Here is a 27,992-nt window from a genome sequence, read left to right as displayed (position 1 = left end):
TGTCGGTGCCCGTGACGCCAGGCTGGGCGGATCCGGATCCGGATCAACAACAACACCCCGACCCCTCTCCTCCTCCAGGTGATGGAGCTGGAGTCAGCTGGAGTCAGGTGATGGAGCTGGAGTCAGCTGGAGTCAGGTGATGGAGCTGGAGTCAGGTGGAGTCAGGTGATGGAGCTGGAGTCAGGTGGAGTCAGGTGCTTTCATACCTCCAGGTGAGTGTCTGCTTCTGCAGAGCCACACTAAACAACACAGCTACATGTGAGCTGGGGATTTGGTCCAGTCAGTGACAAAAAGTTATTAATAAACTATATATTATAAAACTATTAAATGAAACTGTTATATTTTGCATGAAAGCCTCTTGGATCCCATGCAGCGATGCATAAAATCTCTGGACTCATGATGCACCTTGATCAGGCAGTTTTATTTATAAAGCACATTTCAAACATTAAGGTCGATCCAAGCTTCTGCATAAAGTACAAAATATGTATAAAATGTAGGAATATAGGAATGTGTAAAATAATAAATAGTAATCAGTAACTTTATTACAATTCACTACAGATCAATAAATAATTGTCATTGACAGCAATATAACAAGTTCAGCACATTATACATCTAGTATAGACCTGCAGAAAGTAAAGGCATAATGTCCTGTTATTTGAGTTAAGCTCAGTTTTAAATGTACAATAAAATATAATTTGTTGAGAAAAATCACAATATTTATATTAGCAAAAATATGATTTCCCAGTCCTGCACTACGGCATGTTCTCTCTCATAGCCAATAACATTCCTCCAATATACTATTGCATGTCCATGCATGGAGCTAATACACTAACACTGGGAGTATCAGCCTAAACTACATGTTTTCAGATTTTCCAGTTTGCAGTGCAGTTCCATTTGGAGTGACGTTTCTCCAGCGTGACCACAAGAGGGCGCCAGAGCACCAAGTTGTCCAGCAGCATCACCGTGTGACGTAGAGGCTGATTCCGGGCCAACGCCGGTGCAGCATCGCGTGCTGCGGCGCTGGAATAATGATGGGACGCTTAGGAGAGCAATACAGGAGCATCTGATATCCCACAGAATCATGCACTACATATTTATATCCGAGGCCTGAGTACAGAACCTGAACCTGTGCATGCATGGTGCAGGCGAGTGGTGAAGAGAATCCACATGCATGAAACAAACAAGATATTACGAAGGAACTGCTGCAGGATTGCGTTAGGATCTGACTCAAGGTGCAATACAACAAAGAGATTCTGCAGAAACTGAAACACATAACGACACCACATGAAAAACCACATTGCAGAACAATAACAACACTCGCTCACACTAACATACACACACATACGCCTGTGTGTGTCTCTACGAATACATATTTATGCAGGAGTGTGTGCGCGCAGCCCTGAGCGCCTCCTCATCATCACCGCGTCCAGGGCACAACGCGTGTACAGTGGGAAGCACTAGCTCCCTCCTCCATGCGTAGATTATGTAGGGCAGGTCGGGAATGCATTGTACCTCCATTCCATTTGAGAAAAACCCCGGCCGGTGAATGTGAGCAGAACCAAAAAAAGGGGAAATTCAAATCTAACAAAGCCACCTTCTCCTTCTTCCTCCTCCTCTTCTTCGGTTTGACAGAGGCGGAGTGGCGCATCACGACCTGTCTATTGTGAAGCCAAGGAGAAGAGAAGATGGACATCACGGACCAAGGAGCTCAAATGGAGCCGCTCTTACCAACGGTAAGACAACACACCTTTCACGTTAATCTACTGTTGAATCAGAACCTGAGCCTTTATGGAATTCCTCTTTAGAATAAAGCAGGCACAGTTTGGATGGAAGGGTCCCAACCATGTAGCTGGGATTCATTTCAATACATGCGTTTCAAGATGTGCCTCATTCTGACGGCTTCTGTGGCGCCAGGACATCACAAAGGATGTTGCGCACCAAAAATTGACAAAATGGATATTTTCCTCGTGTGCACTGTTCATATACTGCTCTCTGCAAACGCCTACGCCTTCTCACTGGAGGCATTAGTGATGTACTAGAGCTGGTTAAAATCTAAAATATAATCCATGCACTGTCTGAACAGTTTAATATCTATAGCAGCCAAATCATATGGTTTATCAATCGACCCAGTTTTTAGTTCCTTTATGTAACCTGCTGAGGATTCAGTGCTGCAGGTGCAAGATGTTGAGATGAAAACACATGAGACAAGACAAGAGAAATCTATGTCAAATGTAATGTAATGAGATCACTATCTTTATCATCATTGTTTATTCCAGTATTTTCATAATCTCAAGTGCAGACCTGCATGTGACACAAGCATCCCAGAGAAAGACTGATTTCACTGAGGCAAACAGTGTAGTCCCTCCAGTGTGGCATCAGGTTGTATCACCTATAAGAAGAGTACAACAGGGCTCACACAGCATCTGAGCCCACGAGCATCACATCTCAAGCACCACACACTGAGCCACTTGAGGGAAGACCCTCCTGTGGTCAGCTTCCCCTCTTTAGCATTCAGGTGTGATTGTGAGAGAAAGAAATCAGAAAAGCATATCCAGTGCCTTGGATGCACCGTCGATGCCACAGGAGGAAGATGAAATATATGGTTTCCCCACGTTTGAAGGCAGCCATTTCTCTGGAGGCAGATCAATACTCTGCCTCTATTTGTGGACGTGTTACATGAGGAATCATTTTCCATTCAGCAGCAGCAGCAGCAGCAGCAGCCAGTGAGAGCTGGTGTCAGGAGCTCCTGTGCTGTGATGGCTGTTTCCTCCGCAGTCTAGATGCTGTGTGGTCTGCTTTCCTGTCACCGTAAGACATTGCTGCTCCCCCCCACAAACATCCTTTTGCCTGCGCAACAAGCAAATGTGTTGTCATGGTTTCACCAGAGTGTGTATGGGCATGTGAGGTGTTCGTAAGGTGATAATCTCAGGGTCTTCACACTACACAACATGGATAAAAAAACTATTGTGCCCAATTCTAGCAAGTTACCAGGTTCCCAAGGTCAAGCATCAGAGGAAGTTCAATTTACAGCAGGAAGGCCTGTGTCTGAATGTATCATTGCTGTATCTCTGAGCTGCCTTCCAGTTTAGACAGCTCACTGGTTTCCTATATGCTTCAGAATCTGTCATGACAGTAACACACCAACACGACTCACTTTTTGTCCCATTGACTAATTTCTTGATGTTCTTCGACTTGCAGGAACAAAGTTCCCAAGAAAATGCAGATGTGGTGAGTACATTTCTTCACTTGGTCTGTAGCCTGCAAAACAAGGTCATATTGATTTGCTGGGAAATAACAATGATAACTCAATTTAATGCACTCGTTAAAAAATGGTTTCAAAACGCAGGATAAAATCATAACAAATCAATAGTTAAAGCAATAAAATAGGAAAGAATAATATAGAGGAGGTCATAAAAAGGCACAGACTGTGTAGTGGTGGAACTTAAATAGTGATCTTACTTTCTATACTTTTGCAAAATCATTCATCTACTACCTTCTGGGGAAAAATGTACCTCACAGTATATGTTTATCTTACAGCTATAGTTAATTTGCAGATGAGATTCTTGTTGTCTTCTAAAATATTTAAATAGATATCACATGCAATACTAAAAATACAGCTAATGCACGTATGATTCAGTAATGTCCTCATGACTCATATAAATGAGTCATAGGAGGGAGAATACTTTTTCCTATGATATTTGAGGTATAACTTGTTGTTAATCTGTCTAAATGTTAACTTAATAGTTTGAAGGCAGGAGTGGTTTTGCAGCTTTGTTTTGGTCCTTTTGTTCAGTTAAGGATCTAAATGATTTTTCCAGCTGAAGTTTTCCAGCTCAGGACAAGATGGTGAATATCCTCTAAAGGTTTAATGGTCTTCCGAACTAATTGGTGATATGTCGATAAATAATTAAAACTTAAAAGTGAAAGACACAGAGGCAGATAACAGGCCGGTTGCTCTCATTTCCTGATTGATCCGATGGAAAAAGCCTGATTCCATTCGGCTTCTATAATCAATAATTTACAGTAACATTGCACAACTCTATTTGGCTTGTATCTTTAATCAAGCAGCTTGTTAGGCTAGAACACAATGGCTGCTGGTGTTGCTGTGAATCCAGCAGGCTGTGAACAGGATGAATAAATAATAAAAGATAATGGGAATTAAGTGGAGTTCAGGCTGTGAAAAGCTCACAGAGTAAGCAGAGGCCTGAGAGGAGTTCTGATGCATGCATATCGTCGGACAAAATATTGCTTATGCAACCGTGGGCCGTGAGCCAGACTGAGGACAAGACTGAGCAAATGTCTGCCACTGACCAAACTGTGAATCTTCCACTCACTAAAGCTTTTTATTTATCCCACATTACTATTAAGAGGTGTCCCACTTTTTGTTGCATGATATCTTATTATGAGTATGTGAAATCAATATGTAGAAGGGCCTATTTCCAAGTGTTATGGGTTACAAGTTTGTTGTGTGAGTATATCAGGTTGTTTTTTATTGATATATTTTTGAGTAGATTAAACCCTCTAACTAAGTTTCCTAATGTCCCATGCTGAAGAAAATACGCACATATCCACCTGCAAAACCACAATGTGTCCTTTTACTCGAGGCTGTTTCATTGCAGTCTAACTCGTCTAACCAGGGTACAGCTAACAACGGAGCCACAGATATGAGAGTGTTTATTATTCAGTCATTTTACTGTTCAAATAGACTAATTTCAAACAATTCATTTAATCTTTGTGAATTTTGACTTGACAATTCGACCTGTTTTTACTTTCTTCTTGTTCCGGGTCAGAGTTTGACACTAGATCTAGATTTATTAAGAAAAAGTATGTAATTTAATTAATGTTTTGTTTATTTCACGCTAGTATGAAAAGACGATTGTCTGACCTGTAGGAGTTTGTGCATGCAATTGTGTATAGTCATGAAACAATCATGCATTTACTGATTACTACATATCTTATGCAAGTAGTTGTAGCAAGTCGTAATATTTTACTGATTTCATATAATTTGAGCCTGGATTTGAATTGAATAGATTTTAAAGAACAGCTGGCCGCTGCTCCCAGGATTTGTCTTTGGTGACTGTATATACTTTATCGTATATTTGCCTGTCAAACACATCATAAGGAGAAGGGAAGTGGCCCCGGTCCTGGATGTGACTCGGACCTGACTGCCATGGTCCTTATTACAACCCTGACATAAGAGCAGGCGCTCTGCCAGGCTGCCAGTTAGAGCTGGTTGAGTGGCCGGGTCAGAGAAGATCAGCGAGGACAGACGGAGGAAGTCGGCTAGAGTTTCCCGGTTGCTTGCTCTCTTGAGCGTGGTGTTCTTGGATCAGTGTGAAATCTCTGTTCGAGATCGGTGATCCCACTGTGCAGGCAGGATGCCTCCCCACCACAGCTAGGAGCCTGGACCGGCTGTGTTCCTCTCCACGGTTAATTATAGCCGTGTCAGTGGAGGAGATTGAAGAGGACATGGAGGTAGGTAGAGCGAGAGGGGGACGGAGCTGGATGGAGAGTGGGAGAGACAGATGGTTAGGTGGGAGAGAGAGGATAAATTAGATTTTGCAAATATTGTGTGAATATCTCACATCAGCCACCAAGACATCGTCAATGTAATTTACAGTCATATCAGGCAGTGCAGCAGAAATACTGTAGCTGCGTGTTCCTGTTTGGCGCACACCATGTCTCCATCACACTTTTACTGACAATGCACAACTGCCAGAGCTGCTTCTTTCCCTCAGGTAGATTCTGCAGACTCACACAAACATACACACACACACACTTAAAGATACACTAACCCTGCTACTTCTGTTTGCAGTTTGTGGTGAGCACCGTCAGCTTTAAGGTTAGCAGGGGCTCTGTGAAGCTACAAGGAGATGTGGTCTGACTCCCTGCCCCGACCCAAGGCATCTCTTAGGTAACAGAGCCACAGAGCTCGCAGGCTCAGCAGAGCAGAACTGTGCATGGCACAGCATCGGTGATGTCAGAGCGCTAATCTCTCTGGGGGGGATTGGCGGATGGACGCTTGTCAGAAACATTAGATGCTACCCTGGATGACAGTCGTGGGAGGCAGAGGGAGATACGGAGGCTGAGGCAGAGCCGGAGCTGTGCTGAGCTGAGCTCCCTGCTCGTGGTTTTTATGCTGCGCCCGTGGTGCTTTCGGAGCGAGGTTGCCGGCACACTCCAGCATGGGACGGATGAGCTGAGGGGAGGGGGCTGAGGAGTGGATAGGGTTTGACTTGCGAGCTCCACAGATAAGCTGACTCTGTCTTTCTTCGCTAGTCTCTCTTACTCTTCGCACACAATCCCAGACGCATTCTCTGAGCTCAGACTGGGGCTCCGGCCCTGAGCCTTAGCCTCTCATCTTACCACTGCCGCTAACACAAGGGGAGTTAGCGGGCATCCTGCCCCAACCTTTAGGAGACACCATGCTTTCAGTGGACCATCCTAAAGGATTTAATTATCAGGTAGGTTACTTTAACTTTGCACTCAAACGTATTCAGTCTTCGGGAGGGTGAGCATTTCTTTGACTTTCTTGCAGTTAAAATAGTAATTAGTTCAGCACCAGTGACTTTACTCGATATTGGCATCAAGCATCATCATGCATTTGTTTCTGGTTGAGTTTCAGACAATGTCATTATGCACTATTACTGTGACATGGAAGATAAACTGGGAGATTAACAATATTTATTGGAAAAGAAGCTTCCATGTAATCCCTTACATTGTATTTCTAGACCGTCTTCGTCTTTTTAATGCATGTATAGAAATCAGGCTGTGGGAGGGTTGGCTCCTGTGCTGCAGAGACGCCAGTTGTGCTGCAATGCAAAAGGTCCGGAGGAGGTTGGCTGACAGATGGGACTGTCATTCTGGGGTCAGAGTGGAGCTTATACCCGCTGCACTGACCCCGGTGATCGCTGAGGGACAACTGGGTGAACAAAAGCCAGGGACACCGGATTTGTTGGTCACATGTAAAAAGTATTTTCTTTTTGTGCTGTTGGGACATGCAGAGAGTTCGCCAACTGTCTTGAAATCCCCCAAAACATCTTGCCCTCCCTCCCTGTTTTGCTTTTTCTCATCTCCCTTTGTCCGACAAGGATATAGAGAGGCGATGATGTAGAGATGATCCCAGGGTACTGTACTTAGCATATTCTTCCCTGTGATGCTGCCGATGCTGATCCCGCTGCCATTGCCACGGTAACCATGGCCATCTGTAGGGATGAAAACCACGACAGCAGAGGCAGACAGCCAATCACAATGCTTGTACAACTGCCGATAATCCATCTTCTCTCTCAGCTGGCTGCAAGCTATAGAACCGTTCTGCCTCTTAGCTCATGTAGAAAGTCCAGTAAAGCAGATTGAAAGTAAACAGATTTACATTAAGACCCACTCTAATGGATTTTGCATGAAACGCCACGTTCATGTAGAGAATGCACGTACCCTACACCATCCCATCGAATATGATTTTTATCTCGCACCTCCTGGCCTAGATCTCACGGCAGAGAGATGTAAACATCCATCATCCCTGCTGTTGTGAAAACCTCAGGAGAGATCCCTGCAGAACATAGAAACGAGGTCACCTATCTGCTTCCCACTGCGAGATATGATAATGGACACAGATTCCTGGAGAGGAGCTTGGGAGAATCAATAGGCCTGTAATTTATCCTGGCCAAGAAAATGGAATATAAGCCAGTGTTGACACTTGAAGACAACCTCTGTGTTGTTTTATAGGAGGCTAGGCAGGAAGAATAACATCACTGGACAGTTCATACACGCTGACAGTGTTGGGTTTGCTGAAGTTATTTTTCCATTATGCCTTTTGTTTTCATTCCCATGCACTGGTAGAAATCTGACGATAACACTTGAGTTTTACTTTCATTTTTGTTTTGGACTGAGCCTCATTCCACTTTGGAATCGCTGTGTCTCTGACGCTGAAAGCCAAAGCTCTGGTTTCTGTTTACATCAATTTACCAGGCTCTCGAGTCTGTGCTTCTTGAGTCATAAACGTGAAGCTGCAATGATTCTGTCATGTATTTTTTCTGCAGTTTACATGAATTCAGAATTAGGATTTTCAAAGGATCACAAAATAGGGCTCCAAATTAATTTCAGCGTTGCTATTTAACATGACAGTTTAGAATTCCTTCATAACTTGAAATGGCTTGTAATGTTAACTCTCCTAATTAACCACATATTCAAATTTCACATAACGTTGTCTGTGGGAAATAACAAGTAGACTTTATTGTCCAGAACCAAGAGTACAAGCAGCTCTGACTTTATAAGACCCTCACTGGCCCCTTAAAGCCCCTGTCTTTCATACTCCACATCCACTTTACAGCCGTAGGAGACATTATGCAACTGGTTTCACGGGTAACTCAGGCTTCATCTGTAAAACAAGGAGAGTGCTCCTTCAAATGAAAACGCTGTCTCAGGTCATTACAAGTACAGTGGTCAGTACAGTAGCTTCTCGCTATGCACAGGCCGGATTACAGTGGAACGCTCGTGTTGAGGTTCAGAGCTGTGGCAGGGTGGTCTGCACGTTAGGGGATGCTGACTGGGCCGTCACTTTGGGAGTGGCATTCGCTCATAACTCTATCATCACACAGGGGTCAGAGTCGTGCAAGAAACTGGAACAAGATGGAACTGGAGCATGCTGTTGACAAGGGTTAGAGATGTGAGGTGGAGAGATTCTTGTCAGAGCAGGATGATGGAATAGCATCGTCTGAGTTCAGACGGGTCACTTTCACTGTTGTCTGGGTTTATTTTGGGACTGAAGGCCTATCAAGTGTACAGAACCATGCTGCAGGTACAGCGTCCTTTGTCCAATGACAGGTCAAGAACATCAGTAGCTCTCATCACAGTTGATAGGATTTCCATGTGTATGTGCACAAAGACAGCATGTTCGGTTGTTCTATTGCTTTCCCACAATGGTTGTTATTTTGTTCTGGTCACCTTCAGTCACCAGATGTCTTCACAAAAGCTCAGTTTGGGTTAGGGCCGGCGGTCCGGTGATACTGAGGACACGGTGGCTTTGTTGGCCATTTTGGGGCAATCACTCAATCCAAAAAGTCATTAGGAAGAGTGGTCGGGGCTCGGACCACACGTGCAGCACTCTGAGGCGTGGATCAGGGGCTCAGTGGTGTCAGATGAGTCCGTTTAGAAATAGGCCCAGCGTGTGAGCTAATGCATTACTTGGTAACACACTGCAGTAATGTGATTACTTTTCCAGGAAGCAAAAGTACAAGGGATTGTTATAGTTTTATTCGAGAACTGAAGTGTGTGTGGAGCTAGCTGCTGCAGGACAGCCAGTAAATTGTAGGACTGTCTTAGTATTTAATCACACTTCCTTTTTCCCTTGTTCCCTTTCAGAAACCGTGACTGCTTCTATAAAGTCCTGAATTAAGGGTCTGATTGTTTTACTAATGAAATCTTCAACTCAATTAAGGGTTTACAGAATGTGTTGAAACCTCCACTTGTAAAACCCTGGGCAAAGAACACTGATGCTACTGCAGGATATTGACTTTAAAGCAGAATGTGCCTTGAATTAAAATGAGATGAAGCCTTTGTCTTGAAGGTCACGATGCCCTCCTCACCATCACTGCATAAATGCAGGCGCTGTGCTCACACACAAGAACACACGTGCACGATGTAATATAACAGTGTGTGACATTAAAGCATCCCCTGCTCTTGGGTTCATGACAGGCCCGGAGCCTTTTGCACTCGTCCTCTGTGTGCTGCTCATTCATCCACACTGCTCCTCCCCATCACACCACGCTCCCTGCAGACGAGCTTTGTGCATTAACATGCCTATGCATGATGTGTGACACACCACAGCTTCCGTTGAATCGAATCTGTACATATACGTAGATTGTGTAGCACTAGTGTAAGTACACACAGAAACAAATCAATTACCAGTAAAGGAAAGAGGATTTACAATAAAAAATCACTTCAAGGTGAACAAGTGTAGATGTAATTTACGTTCATGTGTCTATTCATCATGCCTGGTCACATGTCTGCCCCTCCTCCACCTCTCCCATCCTTACTCCCCTGGAGTCTTGGTCACGTGCTTGCTGCTCCCGTTCGCCCTGAAGCCTTCCTCACCAACCAGCGGACCAACCGAGAAACAACTGATTTAATTCACTTGCCGCAGTGCATGCAAGGCCCTCCATCGCTGATCCCGTGGTTAGAGACAAGGTTTTATCCCGCCATAAAGGCTGGCAGATTAATCTCAACCCAGATTGGTAAGCCTGGGATGTGGCTCTCTGGGCTGGTCTGGGGTCAGCAATATGAAGTGGAGGAACCAGTGTCTATAAATAGACGTAGGGACCTGCAGGCGGGAGATTCTGGCTCATCTGTCATGCTGAGCAGGGTAAAGCCTTGTTTGGGACAAAAAAGAGAGGTGCACAGTATCAGGCTTAGAAATATCAGATATCACATTATTTCTGATAAACTGTTGGAACTGAAGATAGAGAAAAAGATACAGAGCGGAAGCCATTAGGGAAAAAGAGGTAGATTTTATTCTGCTACATTCACAGTTTTCAAGATAACTCCTTATTCGTTGTTTGTTAATAACAATCATGCGTTTCTAGTCAGAGGGCGAAAGGCGTAAGGATGTCATGCACAATAATGTCTGCATCAGTGAGTAATAGAATATAGCATGCACATGGCAGAAAATTGATTTCTTGCTTATTCCTGCGGAGTATGCAGGAACAATGTCAAAATAATTTAAATGTATGTCCCTTGTAAACGTCCAGACGAGTGTGAGCACATCACACGATCACTCATAATAATTATTACCATGGCAACAAATGAAACGTTGAAATTGACAATGTATAATACAAAATCAACAGTAGCAGTGGAGAGTTACATATAAAATTTGACTTAAGTCGATAAGCCTGTTGTCCTGGTGCATGCTGGGAGGCTTTCCTCACAGGACGCTACAGCATTTAAATATCATTGTCTGTGATGTTGTTTATTGCTGTGACAATTGTCTCTACTTAAGGCCACTAGAATCCAGAGAAATGTGTTGAGCTTTCTGGGGCTGTTTCTTTATATGGATGTACTGTATGTACAAGCTGGTGTACACCAGGTGAGATTGATTGTATATTAGTCTATTTATCAGTATGTGATGATATACATGCACACGTGTGTATTTTCTTGCTCATACAAACAGTTCTAAAGTGTACAGGTCGGACAGCAGAGCGGTGCCAGGATGCAGGATGGACATCAGAGGCTGCACGCTGTCTTAATTCAGTGCATTGCAACAGTGGTTTTCAAAGCCTCATCCTGTTGCCATCTGGTTGTTTTCTCCTTATTGGAGCTTTGGACTGCGCACTAGCTGAATTTAGTTGTGTGTATTACTACAAACAGGGAGACACTGTGTGTTGCTGAGGCCGAGGGAGTTTCCCTGGGGACCTGCACGGTCAACCAGCAGTGCCAGCCCCCCAGTCCTCTCCCAGGCTTGTCACAGACACTCACAAGCATCTGTGGCCATGAGGGCAGATTCTAGAGTTCTAGACATTTTCCTGTTGTTGTGAACACGTCAGATCTGTACAATCTCCTGTTGCGTTCTTCATATGTGAAAGACAAACTCTGGAAAATGCCCTAACCTTTTCATGTCTGATCACAGCAATGAGACAATGTCTGCCTCTCAGATTACCACTAACAGTCTGCCAGGGGAAAACTAGGGAACATCTGTCTTCAGAGAGTTGATGCTGAATCCTCAAGTGGGCCTGTGTGCGTGTGGTCGCATGTTCTCTGCGAGGGACTGAATGTAATGTCCCTGTGTACAGTAAGCCCATCATGTCGGCTCTCAGCATCTGTCCACACACTCCTTTGATACGCTGGCTTGTTTCTCACGTGTTTGTCCATGTGTGCGTCTGCGTGTGTGTGTGAGAGACCGTGTCCTACCACCAGTTGCTTAATCACAATGGATCAGAGATTGGAGGCCAGTGTCAGCCATAAGCCTCATATGTTTTAGCCCTCAGTTTATCATGTGCGTGACTATTAATTATTCTATTCATTACAAAATTGAAGAGCCACTTGTTGTCAAAGACGAGTCCCTCTTTCTTTTAATGTGATTGCTATTTACAATATGAACTAACCAGGAAAAGCACTTTGTTGCATCGGTTAGCACCAGCCTCTGTTCCCTGCACTCGACACATCCATGTGCATCGCTCTCCCTCCAGAGAAATCCGTCCTGCCAGAGATGTGGGAGGCGAAGCATTCACCTCCAGGCTTACGCACAAACAAGAGTTCTTGTTCGAGCCATGACTCAAAAACGGTGACACCTGCCACTCAGCAGATGAGCGTGGCTTTTTCACATTGTGATTGGCTGCCTTTTGTTGCCATGGTGACAGTCGATGGGAGTTAGCCTTGTAATGCTGAGTTTCTGTGTGTGTGTGTGTGTTATTTGTTTGTGTGTGTGTGTTTTTGTGTGCTCATTCAGGACATGTCCTCACAGCGAGGAGAAGGGGGGCGGGGCAGTTTCCTCTTATGTAATGACAGATGATAAAATACTCACATTGACTGTTGGCACTGGTGACTCATGTGGTTCATGTATTAACTCTATATATGTTAGGAGTGTGATAGGCTCTCTGTGTTTGTGTGTTAGTGCTTAATAACAGCCTCTTGTGTCTCTCTCTCTCTCTCTCTCTCTCTCTCTCTCTCTCTCTCTCACAGAGAACTGATGAGGAGGCGGTGGTGGACCGCGGGGGCACACGCTCCATGCTCAACACCAACTTTGAGAAGGAAGAGCTCGAAGGTAAAACCCATAAGTGATTTTTACATTGTTGAGTTTAGACACGTTGTTAGAATTGCAAAGTTAAAGGACACAAAATCTCCAACAGTTGTGTATCCCATGTTTCCCACAATGCAAAAAATCACTTTTAAACTCTATGAAAGGTGAAGGTGACTCAGACGGATGCATCAGGGGATATGTCCTTGTATGACCTTGCTTTTTGGGAAAGGCATTTTGGGAAACAAATTATTACTGAAACCATTAGGACTCCTTCTCATATAATACTCTGACTGCTCCATCAGTATCTATTGTTGTCATGGCAACAAGGCAAAGGTCTCACTCTTTGGTTCTGACACAGGGTGAGATGGGTGCTTTCATCTCAAGGACACTAATCGTTTGTCGATGGTTTCCGTGATGACTAGTCTGACGTGCAGGAGAAGGACCATGCTGTTGTCAGAGGGTTAAAAAGAGACAGCGAAAGTGTTTTTGAAGAATAAAGTCCTTCGCACATCAACATTGCAAAATAGTGAATAATTTGGAGGCGAATTTTTCCTGGGCCGAGTAGAAGCCACTGAAATGTGGCAGTAGAGGAAAAGAGAAAAGACATGCCATCAGCAGTATAGGTCAGGCCTGGAGGAGGAGAGCTATTTTTGTAGAGTCCTCCACTCATGAGTCGTGCCTCATGAACTCGGCTCCTCTACCTTATTGTTCCAGTCTGCCGGAATGGGCCTTTATTGTGAAATTCATTTGCAAAGTCAGTCTCTCCTCCTCCCTCTTCGTCCACCATACATAATTTACCAGGTGCTAACAGCAATTTGCTCCGGATGGTCGCTTCCACTGCAGGACAAGCTCTGACAGAGTGAGACACACTCCCTTACTACAAATGTGTTTTGACATTTTTCATTACGCTACCGCGAACCCCACTTAACCTTTATCCTGGATTTCTTTTGGCGAAGGACCCTGCATCAGCGACTGTCTTTACAGATGTCACTGTGCTCTTAGGGGATTTCCTAATATTATGTCTGTGCAATGCTCAAATCTGGTTAGTGAGCCATGATGCGATTAGTGACGTCTCCAAGCAGGTGAAAACTATTTAAGGTATTCACATATATTTTCCTCTTAGACTAAAATTAACTTAGACATGACATCCTTGATTGAATTATATTTTATTTTATATTTTGTAACACAGATTCTTAGGGTAGAATAACGTTATATTACGAGACTTGTGTCGCATTTAATGAGAAAAAAGTTAACAAAATGTTCCTCATTTAACACAGACGACAAACTGATCTGCAGTTGTCGCCCCTCTAACATGACACATAGCATAAAATGAAGACTCTATTCGCTCAATCGCAGATTTGTTTTCACCTATATGTGGCCCTAATACTCCTGAACATGAAATTGCTCTGGGTATCGTTCTGTTTGGTGTCACATTATGCTGGACGCTGTGGCGCCTCATTCGGTGCACGAGTCAGATAACGAGAACAGGGCGCCGATAGTCTTGTCTGTGTCCGGCCACTGAGTCATGGGCCGGCGGGAAGGAAGCAGCAGTCGGGCAGATCGGACGGAATTAAAAGAGGAGAAAGTCAACTCGGATTAATTTCATGCCGACCCCGAGGATGCACACTTCACACAAACACACACACACACAGCAGAGGAAGGTCTTTGTGCTCACATTAATACCCTTGCAGAATCCAAGCCTCATTATTTGTTCTGTATTGATGTACAATGACAAATTATGTCATCAAATTTCAAAATCCATTTCTGTATCCTCAAAGAGAACAATAGCTCCTTGTTTAGACACACGATGAGAAGGAGTCAGCAGTTTATTATGTTGCTCACGCTCTCATTTTATCCTGTCGCATAGTTTTTACCTTTGACCAAGTCGGCATCTGCACGACTTAACAGCGAGCTACAGATTTATTCCCTTTCCCACGATTATAAGGGGAATTAAACCATGTAGGAAGCTTCCTTGAATCGGATAATGTGATCATACCTCTGGCTTCTACTACTGAGGAAGAAGTGGCTTGGATATATTATAATAACATATTGAGACACTTTATTTATTCTCTTGCTATAAACAGGGGTCTGAGGCAAATCAGTACTGTTCGATAGAAAAATGAAAAACTTAGTAACGGACAGCATGATGAAAACATGATGCAGTGAGTGCAGACTGAAGGACAGACTGAAACTTGTTGCCTCTAGGTCACCGCACTCTCTACATCGGGGTCCATGTGCCCCTGGGCAGGAGGTCGCACCGACGTCACCGTCACCACGGACACAAACACAGGAAGAGGTCCAAGGAGAGGGACTCCTCGGCCGAGGATGAACGAGAATCCCCCTCGCACAGTAGGTGTCAGGAATGGACAGAAGCATGCACATGTTTAAGGAAACATTTACACCAAACTATTTGACGATTCCATATTCTTTCCTCCTCCTTTCCCAATCAATACTCGTCCTCCGCTTGTCCCGCTGGCTGCAGCAGACACACCAGCCCAGAGGGTGCAGTTTCTCCTGGGGACAGAGGATGGGGACGAGGAGCACATCCCTCACGCCCTATTTACCGAGCTGGATGAAATCTGTCTCAGGGAGGGAGAGGACGCAGAGTGGAAAGAGACAGCCAGGTATGACAGCTGTGGCATTCTCTGTTGCACCTGAGACTTTGATTCTGTTTATGAGAGAAAGCTTTTATGATGCAACTTTTATTATAGCTTCATAGCCATCAGGATGAGTCATCTACTTCTATTTGGAAAAGACACATTAAAGTTCTTTCTTTTGTTTTTCTGTGCAGGTGGTTAAAGTTTGAGGAGGATGTGGAGGATGGCGGTGAGCGGTGGAGTAAACCATATGTAGCCACTCTGTCTCTACACAGTCTTTTCGAGCTCCGCAGCTGCATCATGAACGGCACTGTGATGCTGGACATGAGGGCCAACTCGCTGGAGGAGATTGCAGGTAAACTCTCAGGGGCTGAAACATGTATGTCCCATAATCCTGTGCAGCTCAGTGGATAAACCTAGAACATGACTGTGGAGTTCCTCGCTCCGTTCAGGATTTGTAACAACATGGACCAGATCAGCAGATTCTATGTAAATTTAGCTTGACTGACGATCAAAAATGCTACAGGCTCATTTGACCTGGTTTAGGAGGGAATGAGGGAACTGTGTGTTAGTTTTTGAGGGCATCTGATTGTAGGAAAAACTGTGCTGTTGTAGAGATCTGCTGAACTGCGATGAAATCAGCAACAGTGGGTTGGTTTCTTGTTGTTGAAATAATCAGCTTAGCATTGCTCGCTGCCGCACCGGAGCACACACTGTCACAAGTCGCCTCTGTGAATCTCAAATGAAGTGTTTAAAGAATAATGTGGAGGCCTGTGTTTGTTTTTGCTTGTTTTTTTCCTCAGACATGGTTCTGGATCAGCACGAGGCGTCGGGCCCCGTCGGTCAGGATGCCAGGAAGAGGATCCGCGAGGCGCTGCTCAAACAGCACCACCACCAAAACCACAAGAAACTGGCCAACCGCATCCCCATCGTCCGCTCCTTTGCTGATATCGGCAAGAAGCAGTCAGAGCCTCATTCCATGGACAAGAATGGTGAGCATATGGTCTGAATGCACCTGTATATTGCCAGTTCTCTGCTCTTCCATGGTGACCATATATATGTTGTTGTGTGTAAATATGTACACAGTATTTTCCATGTTTATGTTGTAATCCTCTGCATGATTTTTCCAGTGTGCCCATCTGTGACTTGCTGTTTTACTGCTACTTGATATCTCATTTTCTCCTCTTGTGTTTTTCCATGTTTGTGTGTTTGTTCTCGTCTGCTGTGTTCTGCATGTGTGTGTGTACTTAACTAGTAAATGGCCTCTATTATCAAACCATAAAGTCTCCCAAACAGCCTGAAAAAGCACTCCCCAGGGACGCTTCGCCCATAAGAGCCTTTTCCTGCGGGGCATGGCCCCAGTGCTGCATGCCATGTCTGTCCACCCCTCCATCAGCTTTGAGCTCCTCCAGGAGCCATGGCAACATGACCCCAGATGCACCCTTTGGAGATACCAAGGTCAAACGTCTCAGTGTTCTTCATGCAGTCGCACAAGGCTACTGTCCCATCACACAAGAAGACACAGAGCTGGAGATTTGCACAGGCAACCAGGATGCCTCAGCTGACGCTATGCACTAAAAGTCCAGAGATAGTAGTAGTTGTAGTAAAAAGAAGACATTGGAAGAGGACAGTATCATCATGAGAGGTTAAAAAATGTTTATATGCAGGACGTTTCCCCCTGTTCTTATGCCTGAAAAGAGAGAAATCACCTTTTAGAACAATTTATTTGACGTGACTAGTTTGGTCCATGTCCCATTCACTAACATGGAGGAGGAGGGAGGAGCTGTTGTGTTCAGTCAGGGCTTGTGCAGTATATCTGTTTTCATGATGATGCTCTCCGCTTAAAGCCATTGTCGACAGTATGCGAGATCCTTAAACCCATATATGAGAATTAGGAATCATAATCTAAACTAAACTAATTACAAATAGTGGAAGTTATGCACAATAACGTCACCATCCTTTAGGACTTAAAGAAATAGTTAAACATTTCATAAATATGCTTATACCCTGTGTTGTACAGAGGAAGATTGATACCAGTCTGCATGTCTGTTTGATAAATTTGAAGCCTGCACCTCCCAGGCTTACTAATATAACATATTTTTTTGTTATTGTAAATATAAGTGTACGTCGTTTTGCAGATTTGGCTCTAGCTTCATATTTAATTTACAGCCATGAGTCAAGAAAGTGAAAAAGCATATTTCACCAAAATGTCAAACTATTGCTTTAAACAAAGTATTGTTGCACCCTCACTGAAAAGCCTTCCCTTAACATTTACTCAAACGGCTTCACATCACAAGATATTTTTTACAACTGACACGATATTAGGAGCAATCTTTGACTTGTTTCAGCAAAACTAAAATAAATGGAATAAGCCATTTAAATGAACACAAATAAGACCTTAAATGGACATTTTATGAAAGAAAGTTAAAGATTGCACCTCATGTAGATTGATTGGGAATTATTTAGTCTAAGTTTGAGTTTAAATCACCTCCGATCTTTCACATGAACCCTTAATATTAAACTAACACAGCAGGTACACTTTGAAAAAAAGGTACAACATTGCACCTTTTGTTAATGAAGGCGCAGCACCTACAGCAAAAGTCCACGGTTGTACCATGTTTTTTCGGAGAATGTAACTGTACCCTACAGTCACTCACTGGAGCCCTTTGTCTTTGTGTGGGAACGGAGTGTTGTGATAGGCTGAACGTTGACATGCTGTTGGTTTCCCGCTCTGCCCGACAGGCCAAACGGTCTCGCCTCAGTCCCAGCCGGCCAACAACGAGGGCAAACAGGACGTCAGCCGAGAAAACAGTGCTGTGGACTTCAGCAAGGTGAGCCAGCAGACCCACTGCTGATCCTGCTGTTTATCCACAGACACTGATAGCACTGGATATTTAACCAAGATTGGGTTACCAGTCTTTCCATGGGAAACTGACTAGAATTCAACAGGAGCAAAGATTATTTTCTTTTCTTTTATTGTGTGTGCGGAACGTCAGATCCAGACATTATTTAGAATTTTTATATCTACCTCTATATCAAACATTTATCCTGATGTCTTGTACAAAAGGTGTTTTTGTTTTTCTTTCTGTCTCACAGATTGACCTCCACTTCATGAAGAAGATCCCTCCCGGTGCTGAGGCGTCCAACGTCCTGGTGGGGGAGCTGGAATTCCTCGACCGCCCTGTTGTGGCTTTTGTCCGCCTGTCCCCCGCCGTGCTGCTCAACGGCCTGGCTGAGGTTCCCATCACCACCAGGTAATACACGGATCTCATCTCCTTTCTTTATTGTATGTCAAGTCTTGACAGATGTCTTGACAACATGTTTTCCTCTGTGGTGGACAGGTTTCTCTTCATCCTGCTTGGCCCTCTGGGAAAAGGTCCACAGTATCATGAAATTGGCCGGTCTATTGCCACGCTGATGACTGATGAGGTGAGGCATGTGATGCAAGAACATCAAGGTTAAAATTGCAAAAAGGGCAAAACTAATATATCAACCTGATTTTATTTGAAATAGGTTCTTTGTGTTTTGTTTTTGTGTGGAATAAATGTACTGGGATAAAAAGTGCAACATTTATCTCTAAAATACATTAGAGTGTAAAGTAAAAGAAAGTGGATAAACTTAAGAGACTCAAAACTACACTAACTGTGCTAAACAAGTAGAGCACTTGAGTAAATGTAGTTTCCATTGTTTACTTACTGTCGAAGAAGAGAAGAGATGTGAGCTGCACGTCTCCTAAGATGGTTTGGTATTTGGTTAAAGAGTCTTTATTCATAGAGTTGTCCCAAACAAGGACTAATAATTGTCAGATATTTTTACATTTAGTTTGATGGTTATATAAAGGATTATTATGGTTTGGGGGGGAAAAGAGAAAAAAAAACATCCCAGGTTTTTATTTTTCTCTAAGCCCGGGTCTCTCAGCAGAGGACGACCTGAGTACGTGACAGGATTTCCCACTGGGCAGAAATGAGCTAATGTTACTGACCACCGCCACTGCCAGATGTTACCTTGCTTCTCCCTGGCCCCAGACCCTGTGGGATGTATGAAAATAGAAGTATAAGGACGTGAGCCTACTGGGAAGGATCTGTACTCATCCATGTGTGCATTGGTTTTCAGCAAACACAGTCTGCATTCTATTTAAATAAATTGTTCTCCTATTCATGAAAAACAAATGACATTTCAGATTCTCAAAAGCACCTTATTCCTCTGAAGATTCACTCTCTATGATAATGTTCTGAAGTTTTTCGAAAATCCTCATCTCATCCTCATCTCCTCCACAGGTTTTCCACGATGTTGCGTACAAAGCCAAAGACAGGAACGACCTGGTGGCCGGCATCGATGAGTTTCTGGACCAGGTGACGGTGTTGCCCCCTGGAGAGTGGGACCCCTCCATCAGGATAGAGCCTCCCAAAAATGTGCCCTCTCAGGTGTGTGCTTCTTATATAAGAAAAATGAATGTGGAAAAAAGTGAAAGCACACAACGCCCCATTTTGTGTCTGCTCAGAGTCTGAGCTTCTCTCCCGATATGACTGTTCCTCCGTGATGCAGCCTTCTTCTCCGTGCCGCCTGCTGAGCCATGTTTAAACATCGGCATTCTCCTGCTTTGATGCTGCTCCCCAGGGTTCTGCTCTCAATAGCGACAAAACATTTGTTATTTTTTCCTCCGTTAGTTATTTGGCTGTGATTTGAAAACCATCCGCCATCTTGTTTGGGATAGAATCTTTCAGAGAGCTGCTACAGAAAAGGAATGAGTTTGTTCCAGGTCTTATTTAAAAGCCTCTGATGTTTGTTATTGTCCTTATGATAACGACCGCTGACAGTTGACTGACAGCGATCTTAACCACACAGGAAAAGCGCAAGCTTCCTCCCGTTCCCAACGGTGTGACGGATCTTGGAGAGTCCGAGGACCACGGAGGGCACGGTGGCCCTGAGCTGCAGCGCACGGGGAGGTGAGTGTTGGAGACACACAGCACAATCGGTGATGCACAGCCCTCAGCTCTCCAAGCGCTTTGTCAACCCGTCGCCTGTGAGCGGCCTCCTCGTCCCCAAACTGTAAATTTAGCTCTCTTAACAACTAGACTGATCCATTATCATTCCTCACACTTCAGCTCCACAGAGTCCTTTTATTTGAGTCCTGCCCGCTATGCCACACATGAAGTCACATTGTCAAGTGGGTGTACTCCCTCACAAGTAATGCCCACTCCTCCTCTCAATCCTTACTGCAAACACACACTTGATGAAATGCTACTTTATCTTCTCCCCACAGCAGTCACACTATCCTACTTTATACTTTACAAGTCAGATGAACTCTTACCCAGTGGTGTGTAGTTTTCTGACACGTGACCCCCAACATGATGACACAGGGATTATGTACAAATGTTACCAGCAAATGGCTCTTAAGTTCTAACCAGATGTAGAAATGTTTAGCAAAATTGCACATTTTCACAGATATTTTCCGCAGGTCAATATCTATAGATTTACAGAGGGGGTTAAAGATGAAATCACATCGTCATCATGCAGAAATCACCCCATTACTTCCAGGGAAGTCTTGGGCTGCAGGGGGATTCTGTGTGCTGATAGTACCGGGTGTTCCGTGGATTAATAGCAGAGGAGCGAGTGATGTGCTGCCGAGCTGCAGTGTGATGCAGCACAGCCTCTTATCCCAGCTCAGATTGGCCCAGGCCCAGCCATCAACCCCCACCCCCTCCTCCTGGGACACGCCATCGCTACTGCACAGACCAGAGATAACGCCCAGCCCACTGTTGCTATAGCAACCAGCCCCAGCTAGTTCACGCCGGTCCGGTGTTCCTGCAGCGGGAGAGCCGACAAATCCTTGTGCACACACAATCCTTTAACCCTTTTCAATATTTTTTCTTGTTGTTCAAGTGTGTAAATAAACTGGAAACAGCTTTAGTCGTCTGCTCTCTTTGTTCAGCAGAGAATGGAATCCCAGCATCTCTGCAGGTGATGCAGTCACAGAACATGACGCAGTTTATTTTAAGCAGTAGTTTGGCATTTTGTGAAATACGCTTGTTTACAAAAATAGATACGAAAATCAAGTTGCACAAGATCCCACATTTAAAAGCAACATGGGACGACACATTTTCTCATTTCTCCTCAGATTGTTTGGCGGCTTGATCCTGGACATCAAGCGAAAGGCCCCCCACTACCTGTCCGACTACACAGATGCCCTGAGCCTGCAGTGTCTGGCCTCCTTCCTCTTCCTCTACTGCGCCTGCATGTCACCTGTCATCACCTTTGGAGGACTCCTGGGGGAGGCCACAGAGGGTCGTGTGGTGAGAAACGACTACATGGCCGCAGCGCCTCAGCGTGAAAGTCAAGGACGCTGTATTCATGAGAGAGGGGTTTTGAAACAGTTTTCTGACTTCTGAGGTCGGATGATTTCTTAAATTTACATATGCCCAGGGAAAACACGACTCAGGAATCGGAAAGCTTTAAGAACTGACTCATCTCACTGAAAGGCACCTTGAAACAAATTGCAGAAAGATAAGAACATGCAATCTCCTAAAATAAGATTAATGACTCATGATATCTCAAAATTTGAATCCAATCCTTTACTTTACTTTGTTTTTAATGCTACTAAGCAAACAACAAAAAATGTAAACCTGATAAGCCTCAGGTGATTTTAAGAACAAGTTTATTTATTAGTGAGAAATGTCCTAATATCAACTGAGAGCAATGTGGAAGTGCGTGAGCGAAATAAGGACGTTAATCAATTGACTCATTATTGATGTTTCCAGAGCGCTATCGAGTCCCTGTTCGGCGCCTCCATGACTGGAATAGCCTACTCTCTTGTGGCGGGTCAGCCTCTCACCATCCTGGGCAGCACGGGGCCCGTTCTCGTCTTTGAGAAGATCCTCTTCAAGTTCTGCAAGTGGGTGACTTTCTTTTTTTTTTTGTTTTAGTATTGCTGGTGGATGTCCTGTCCTTCTGCTTGAGTAGAGATGCCATGTCTGATTGCTTTTCCCTTCTCTCCTCGTGTGTGTGTGTGTGTGTGTGTGTGTGTGTGTGTGTGTGTGTGTGTGTGTGTGTGTGTGTGTGTGTGTGTGTGTGTGTGTGTGTGTGTGTGTGTGTGTGTGTGTGTGTGTGTGTGTGTGTGTGTGTGTGTGTGTGTGTGTGTTTGTGTGTGTATGTGTCTGTGTCTGTGTCTGTGTCCTGTCTCTCCCAGGGAGTATGAACTCTCCTACCTCTCCCTGAGGGCCTGTATTGGCCTGTGGACGGCCTTCTTCTGTCTGCTGCTGGTGGCCACTGATGCCAGCTCACTTGTGTGTTACATCACACGCTTCACTGAGGAAGCTTTTGCTTCACTTATCTGCATCATCTTCATCTACGAGGCCCTGGAGAAGCTTCTCCACCTGGGGACACATTACCCCATCAATAAGAACAACAATCTCCAGACGCTCACACAATACTCGTAAGTGCTTCTTTCTTTTTCATTTGTTCTCTTTTAACTGTAGTAGACTGGATAGAAACTTTTTTCACAAGTTTGATCTAAACTTGAGAATAATCATCATATCTTTAAGTTGTTTTAAGTTTTACCTCTTGGAAGCCTTGAGGGAATTTCTTCAAACTTGGTACCAACTTTCAGTTAGACTCACAAATTAAATGACTAGATTTATGAGGTTAAGGTTAAACGTCAAGGTCACAAAACATGTGTTGGCCTCTTGAACATGATATCTCAAGTCAGTTGTCACTTGAAGATGATGTGGTTCGACTTCAGTGGTCAAAGGTCATGTGACGTCCTATAAAAATGAAAATAAATACATCTCATACTGCACTGGTGTGGCGGAGGCACACAAGTGCATAGGTTTACTTCATGTAAAAAATGTAGTCTTTGTTAGTGCAGCCTGTGTTGCATGCATGTATCACATATACAAGCATGTGCTTAAGTGTATTTGCTGCATCATGAAATGACAGATGGGGGAGTGATGTAGCCGTAGACACACTCAGTCTTCTTAGTAATGGCTTTTGCTTTATGGTGAGTAATCCCATGTTGAGCTTGTGTCGGGAGCATCATGCATGATCCAGCTACATTAGCGGGTTAGTGGGCGACGTCCAGCCAAGAGCTGCTCCTCTGGTTTGGTCTCTTCCAGTTTAGTGCACTGTAGGGGATGCTGACATTTTGCCAGCACAATGAGTCATGATGTAGATGGTTGGACCTTTTTGGAAGTGGTGTGTAATGGAACATGTGGCTACATCATCATTGATTAAAAATCCAATAAGAATGCTTTGGTCCCGAAGTTTCTGGTTGATTTTATCATTCATAATAAAGAACTGCAATCCTCAGCCTTTAACACACAAGTAATTAAAATCAAGCCTAAATATACTCTTATAATATGAAAAATATTCTCTCGATAGATGTGCGTGTGTGGAGCCCAGATACCCCAGCAATGACACTCTACAGTTCTGGGAGGAGAGGAACGTCACATCCTCACAGGTCAACTGGACCATGCTGGAGGTCAAGGTAAGGAACATACATATAGTGTAATACTTTAGGTTAAAGGATCATTTACGGCCTCGAGATACACAGAAACAAATAGATGGTTAAGATGTGGCTCTGTAAACTGTTGAGAAAAAGCAATCACAGTGTGAGTCAGACAAGAGGAGATACGTGATAACCTTTTAATAACAGCTGCTCGCACCGAAATTAAACCGCATGCAAAGAAGACACCAGAGAAAGTTTGGGGATATTTGTCACAGTCTGGCTCCGTGTTGTGTCTCACTTACCCCGCACGCCGCTTTATCAAGACGCGTCATAAGTCTAGGCGGGGATTAAGAGAATGTGGGCAGGATTTCAGAGGGTTTAGCGGCGCAGAATGAAAATGGAGATGCAGCGTGAAGAGTGGATTCTCTCACTGTGGATGGATCAGTCATGCTGGTGGCGTGCTGCTGCATCACTCCTACACACGTTTGATAGACGAGGCTGTGTGGCAGCGAGCGTTTCAGGATGTGGGGTCACATGAGGCCACTGGGATTCTGTGTGCTGTAAATTAAGTATTTATATGTAGTATAAAAACATAAAGCGTCGGGATGCATAGATATTTCTTTTTAGACTTCACTAATTCATCACTGACATTCATTATTGCCCTTATCCTCCCTGTCACTCGAATCATTTCCCCTGGCACTCTGCCTTCGCCTCATCATCCTGAATATCTTCATTATCTTTGCCACCATCATCATCATCATCATCATCATTATCACCGTGTCCTCTGGTGCCAGTAGGAGTGCGAGATGTTGCACGGCGAGTTCGAGGGCACGGCCTGTGGCCCCCATGGACCCTACGTCCCTGACGTCCTCTTCTGGTGCGTGGTCCTCTTCTTCTCCACCGTCCTCATGTCCGCTTTCCTCAAGGAGTTCAAGACGAGTCGTTACTTCCCGACCAAGGTACTTGTCACACTGTTATCCTACACAAGTAATAAAACACACATATACACTTACCCTCTTGGGTTGTTTTATCCTTAAATGTGTTTTTTTCTGTTTAAGTACACACACAAGTTACTTTTTCCAGGTGCATGGCTGCTAGAAAAGGATCAATTATGAATTTCTCCAATTACTGTCCTGAAATTATACAATTATAAATTTATAAAGCATCATTTTAGATTATTCTGCCATCTACTGGTTGTCCTGTGACACAGTGAAAGCCCTGCAGTCTTTGTGCACATTCTATGTGTGAGTTTTCTATGATTTATCATTGAGATGACACTCATGAGCGAAATATGTGGCGTGATGCTGACACACTGATGCGTAGTGTACCGCCGCCACCTTGTGGTGATGAGCAGTAACAATGTAGTCTGCTTGATTTGTGCATTATCTCAATGGACTTTCCTCTGACTTTGTGTGAATCGTGTCTTTGTTGGTCTTTGCAGGTTCGAGCCATCATCAGCGACTTTGCCGTCTTCATCACCATCCTCACTATGGTTCTTGTGGATTACGCCCTGGGGATCCCCTCACCTAAATTGCAGGTCCCCGACAAGTTCAGAGTAAGTCCAGAAAAAGCTTTATTTACAACTCTACTGTATATGCATTATATATCATAGTATATCATCATCATACATCATTTGTGTTCTTCCTTTGTGCCTCAGCCAACCAGAGACGATCGTGGCTGGCTCATAAACCCTGTGGGGCCCAACCCCTGGTGGACCACCATCATCACATTCATCCCAGCTCTGCTCTGCACCATCCTCATCTTCATGGACCAGCAGATCACGGCCGTCATCATAAACAGGAAGGAGCACAAACTGAAGGTTTTTAAGATTCTAGCCACAAAGGAAACTGAATTATTGAAACTCTACTCGATCTAAATGTCGCTGCTCCTTGTCCGGCTCCTGCAGAAAGGCTGTGGCTATCACCTGGACCTGTTTGTGGTGGGGGTGATGCTGGGAGTGTGCTCTGTGATGGGCCTGCCGTGGTTCGTGGCAGCGACCGTGCTCTCCATCTCCCACGTGAACAGCCTGAAGCTGGAGTCTGAGTGCTCCGCCCCCGGGGAGCAGCCCAAGTTCCTGGGCATCCGAGAGCAGCGCTTCACCGGCCTCATGATCTTCACGCTGATGGGCTGCTCCGTGTTCATGACCTCCGTGCTGAAGGTCAGGACGGATCCTCAGAATAACTATTTCATTTGTTATTAATTATTATATATTACAAGTGTTAGAAATGGGGGCAAGTGTTAGTTTGGATAGTTTTAATCCTGATCCTGAATATTTCTCCTACTTCAGTTCATCCCCATGCCCGTGCTGTATGGGGTCTTTCTCTACATGGGGGCTTCCTCACTCAGAGGGATTCAGGTGAGGCCAACCACTGAAGACATTTATTCATCTTTATTATTACCTCCAGGAAATGATTCTGGATGAACTCATAAACGTGTGTCTGTGTATCTGTGCAGTTCTTTGACCGACTGAAGCTGTTCGGCATGCCGGCCAAACATCAGCCAGACTTCATCTACCTTCGTCACGTCCCTCTGAGGAAGGTGCACCTCTTCACCATCGTCCAGCTAACCTGCTTGGCCCTGCTGTGGATCATCAAGACGTCCAAAGCTGCCATCGTCTTCCCCATGATGGTAATGTCACGATGAGCATGTTTGTCTGTCTTATTTCTGCTCATACTGCTTATTGATGTCTGTTTCCCGCGGCTCCAGGTCCTGGCCCTGGTGTTCATCCGTAAATTGTTGGACTTCGGTTTCACCAAGAGAGAGCTGAGCTGGCTGGACGACCTGATGCCCGAGTGGAAGAAGAAGAAGTTGGAGGATGCGGATGAAGAGGTGCAGCAGCAGAGCGTGGCTCAGATGTCGGAACTTTAAGTTTTCACCAATGCAGCTGCAACGCTGGTGCATGTGTTTCAGATTTTCTCTTTTGTCTCTTTCTCTAGGAGGAGCCCAGTATTATAGTTGAGGAGGAAGGCATCGTGCAATTGCCACTGGAGGGACCCTACAAGTAAGACATGTTCATCTTTAGTCATGTTATTTAATCACGTGAGTCGTACCGAGAACATTCTGCTAAACGCTTTGATAAACACCATGAAGAGCTTATGTTGTGTTTATCCTCTGTGATGTGTTTTCAAAGGAGTGACCCAGCCACAGTGAACATCACTGACGAGATGTCCAAAGGTTCCTTCGGGAATGTGTGGAAGAGCGTCAGCCCTGTGGAGAGCGCCAAGAAGGAACCAAGCGCTAAGAGGTCAGCCTCCTCCCCCACACGGCTCTCAGATATCCACACCACAGATACCTGCTGATTCCAGGACCTCAGTGTATTTTTACAGTGTGTTTTAGTGTTAAATCAAGCAGTGGCAGATATTTGTTATCGAAGTGTTATGGAATATTTAGGTTATATACTTTTCCAGGAAACTGAGTCGCCTGTTTGTTTAGATGAAAGGTTTTATCTTAGATCAGCGCTGCCCGCGCATATTTCCAGCAGAGTAGACTAACATAGTATCTCCTGCCTGCTTCTCTCATTCCATTCCACCCTAAGCTCCCCTTCCTAACCTCTCAGAAGCTGATATCCCAAAGGTAAGTGGTTCCCAGTCCCCGCCAGCATGGAGAGTGTTGTCCTGTGTGTTTACTGCTGATTGCTGCATGATGACGATGGTGTTGGTCAGTGATGGAAGTGGTGATTGAGATCAGTGAATAGATAGTGAGATAATTTGTCACAGCATGGCCTGGGGCGTGCATGTTACTTCAAGGACACATTTTATGATGTTCCCGCATGTTGTAAAAGTTATAAATGTAATAGCACTATAACTGCTTTCAGATATGCACTGATGTCTGGACATTTTTCCTAGTGAGTCCATGTGAGAACACAGCAGGATGCAGACGAACTTGGAAAGCAGATGAGGTTTTCCTGCTACCTTCTTCATATGTGAAAAGAGACTCGGGAAAATGTCTGGACCCAAATATCTGAACGCTTTTGGGAGTCCATGTCTGAAAAAAAAAAAAAAAAAAAGCCCTGAAATGCAAAACAAAAGTGTGAGATAGATGTATTTGCATGCTGTCTGATCTGGATTGATGCATATTTGCACCTTGTATTTCAAATCTAAAGTCCCTACAGAGAAGATGGGCCTCATTGTTCTTGTATTTTCCTCTGATTTTAATCTTTATTTTTACGGTGCAGTTGTTCCAGAGGCGGCGAAAAGCGCGAAAAGCGCCAGAAGCGGCGGAG

The 27,992-nt window shown here is 44.5% G+C and overlaps 1 protein-coding gene across 1 annotated transcript; it reads left to right on the top strand.

Moving 5' to 3' along the window:
* The first annotated feature begins 16,130 nt into the window (after positions 1–16,130).
* On the top strand, positions 16,131–27,992 carry LOC132996679 (sodium-driven chloride bicarbonate exchanger-like). Its single transcript, XM_061067013.1, has 22 exons — positions 16,131–16,319; positions 17,858–17,860; positions 18,070–18,158; positions 18,424–18,581; positions 18,669–18,756; positions 19,605–19,751; positions 20,173–20,273; positions 21,446–21,620; positions 22,086–22,219; positions 22,514–22,759; positions 23,704–23,809; positions 24,568–24,729; positions 25,212–25,325; positions 25,428–25,589; positions 25,677–25,928; positions 26,058–26,126; positions 26,225–26,398; positions 26,477–26,599; positions 26,707–26,771; positions 26,901–27,014; positions 27,306–27,343; positions 27,945–27,992. The coding sequence occupies exons 1-21, from the start codon at positions 16,133–16,135 to the stop codon at positions 27,316–27,318; spliced, it is 2,682 nt and encodes an 893-aa protein (XP_060922996.1). The 5' UTR covers positions 16,131–16,132; the 3' UTR covers positions 27,319–27,343; positions 27,945–27,992.

Source organism: Limanda limanda, chromosome 23, assembly GCF_963576545.1.
Source record: "Limanda limanda chromosome 23, fLimLim1.1, whole genome shotgun sequence".
NCBI lineage: Eukaryota > Metazoa > Chordata > Actinopteri > Pleuronectiformes > Pleuronectidae > Limanda > Limanda limanda.
Note: the sequence above shows the minus strand (reverse complement) of the source record. Positions and strands in the feature narration are given on the sequence as shown.

Coding starts and splice junctions, on each gene's coding strand:
- LOC132996679 (XM_061067013.1), top strand. CDS start 16,133: ATGGTTCTGGATCAGCACGAGGCGTCGGGCCCCGTCGGTCAGGATGCC. Junction 21,621..22,085: donor AGGCCACAGAGGGTCGTGTG/GTGAGAAACGAC, acceptor TGATGTTTCCAG/AGCGCTATCGAGTCCCTGTT. Junction 26,127..26,224: donor CCTCACTCAGAGGGATTCAG/GTGAGGCCAACC, acceptor GTATCTGTGCAG/TTCTTTGACCGACTGAAGCT.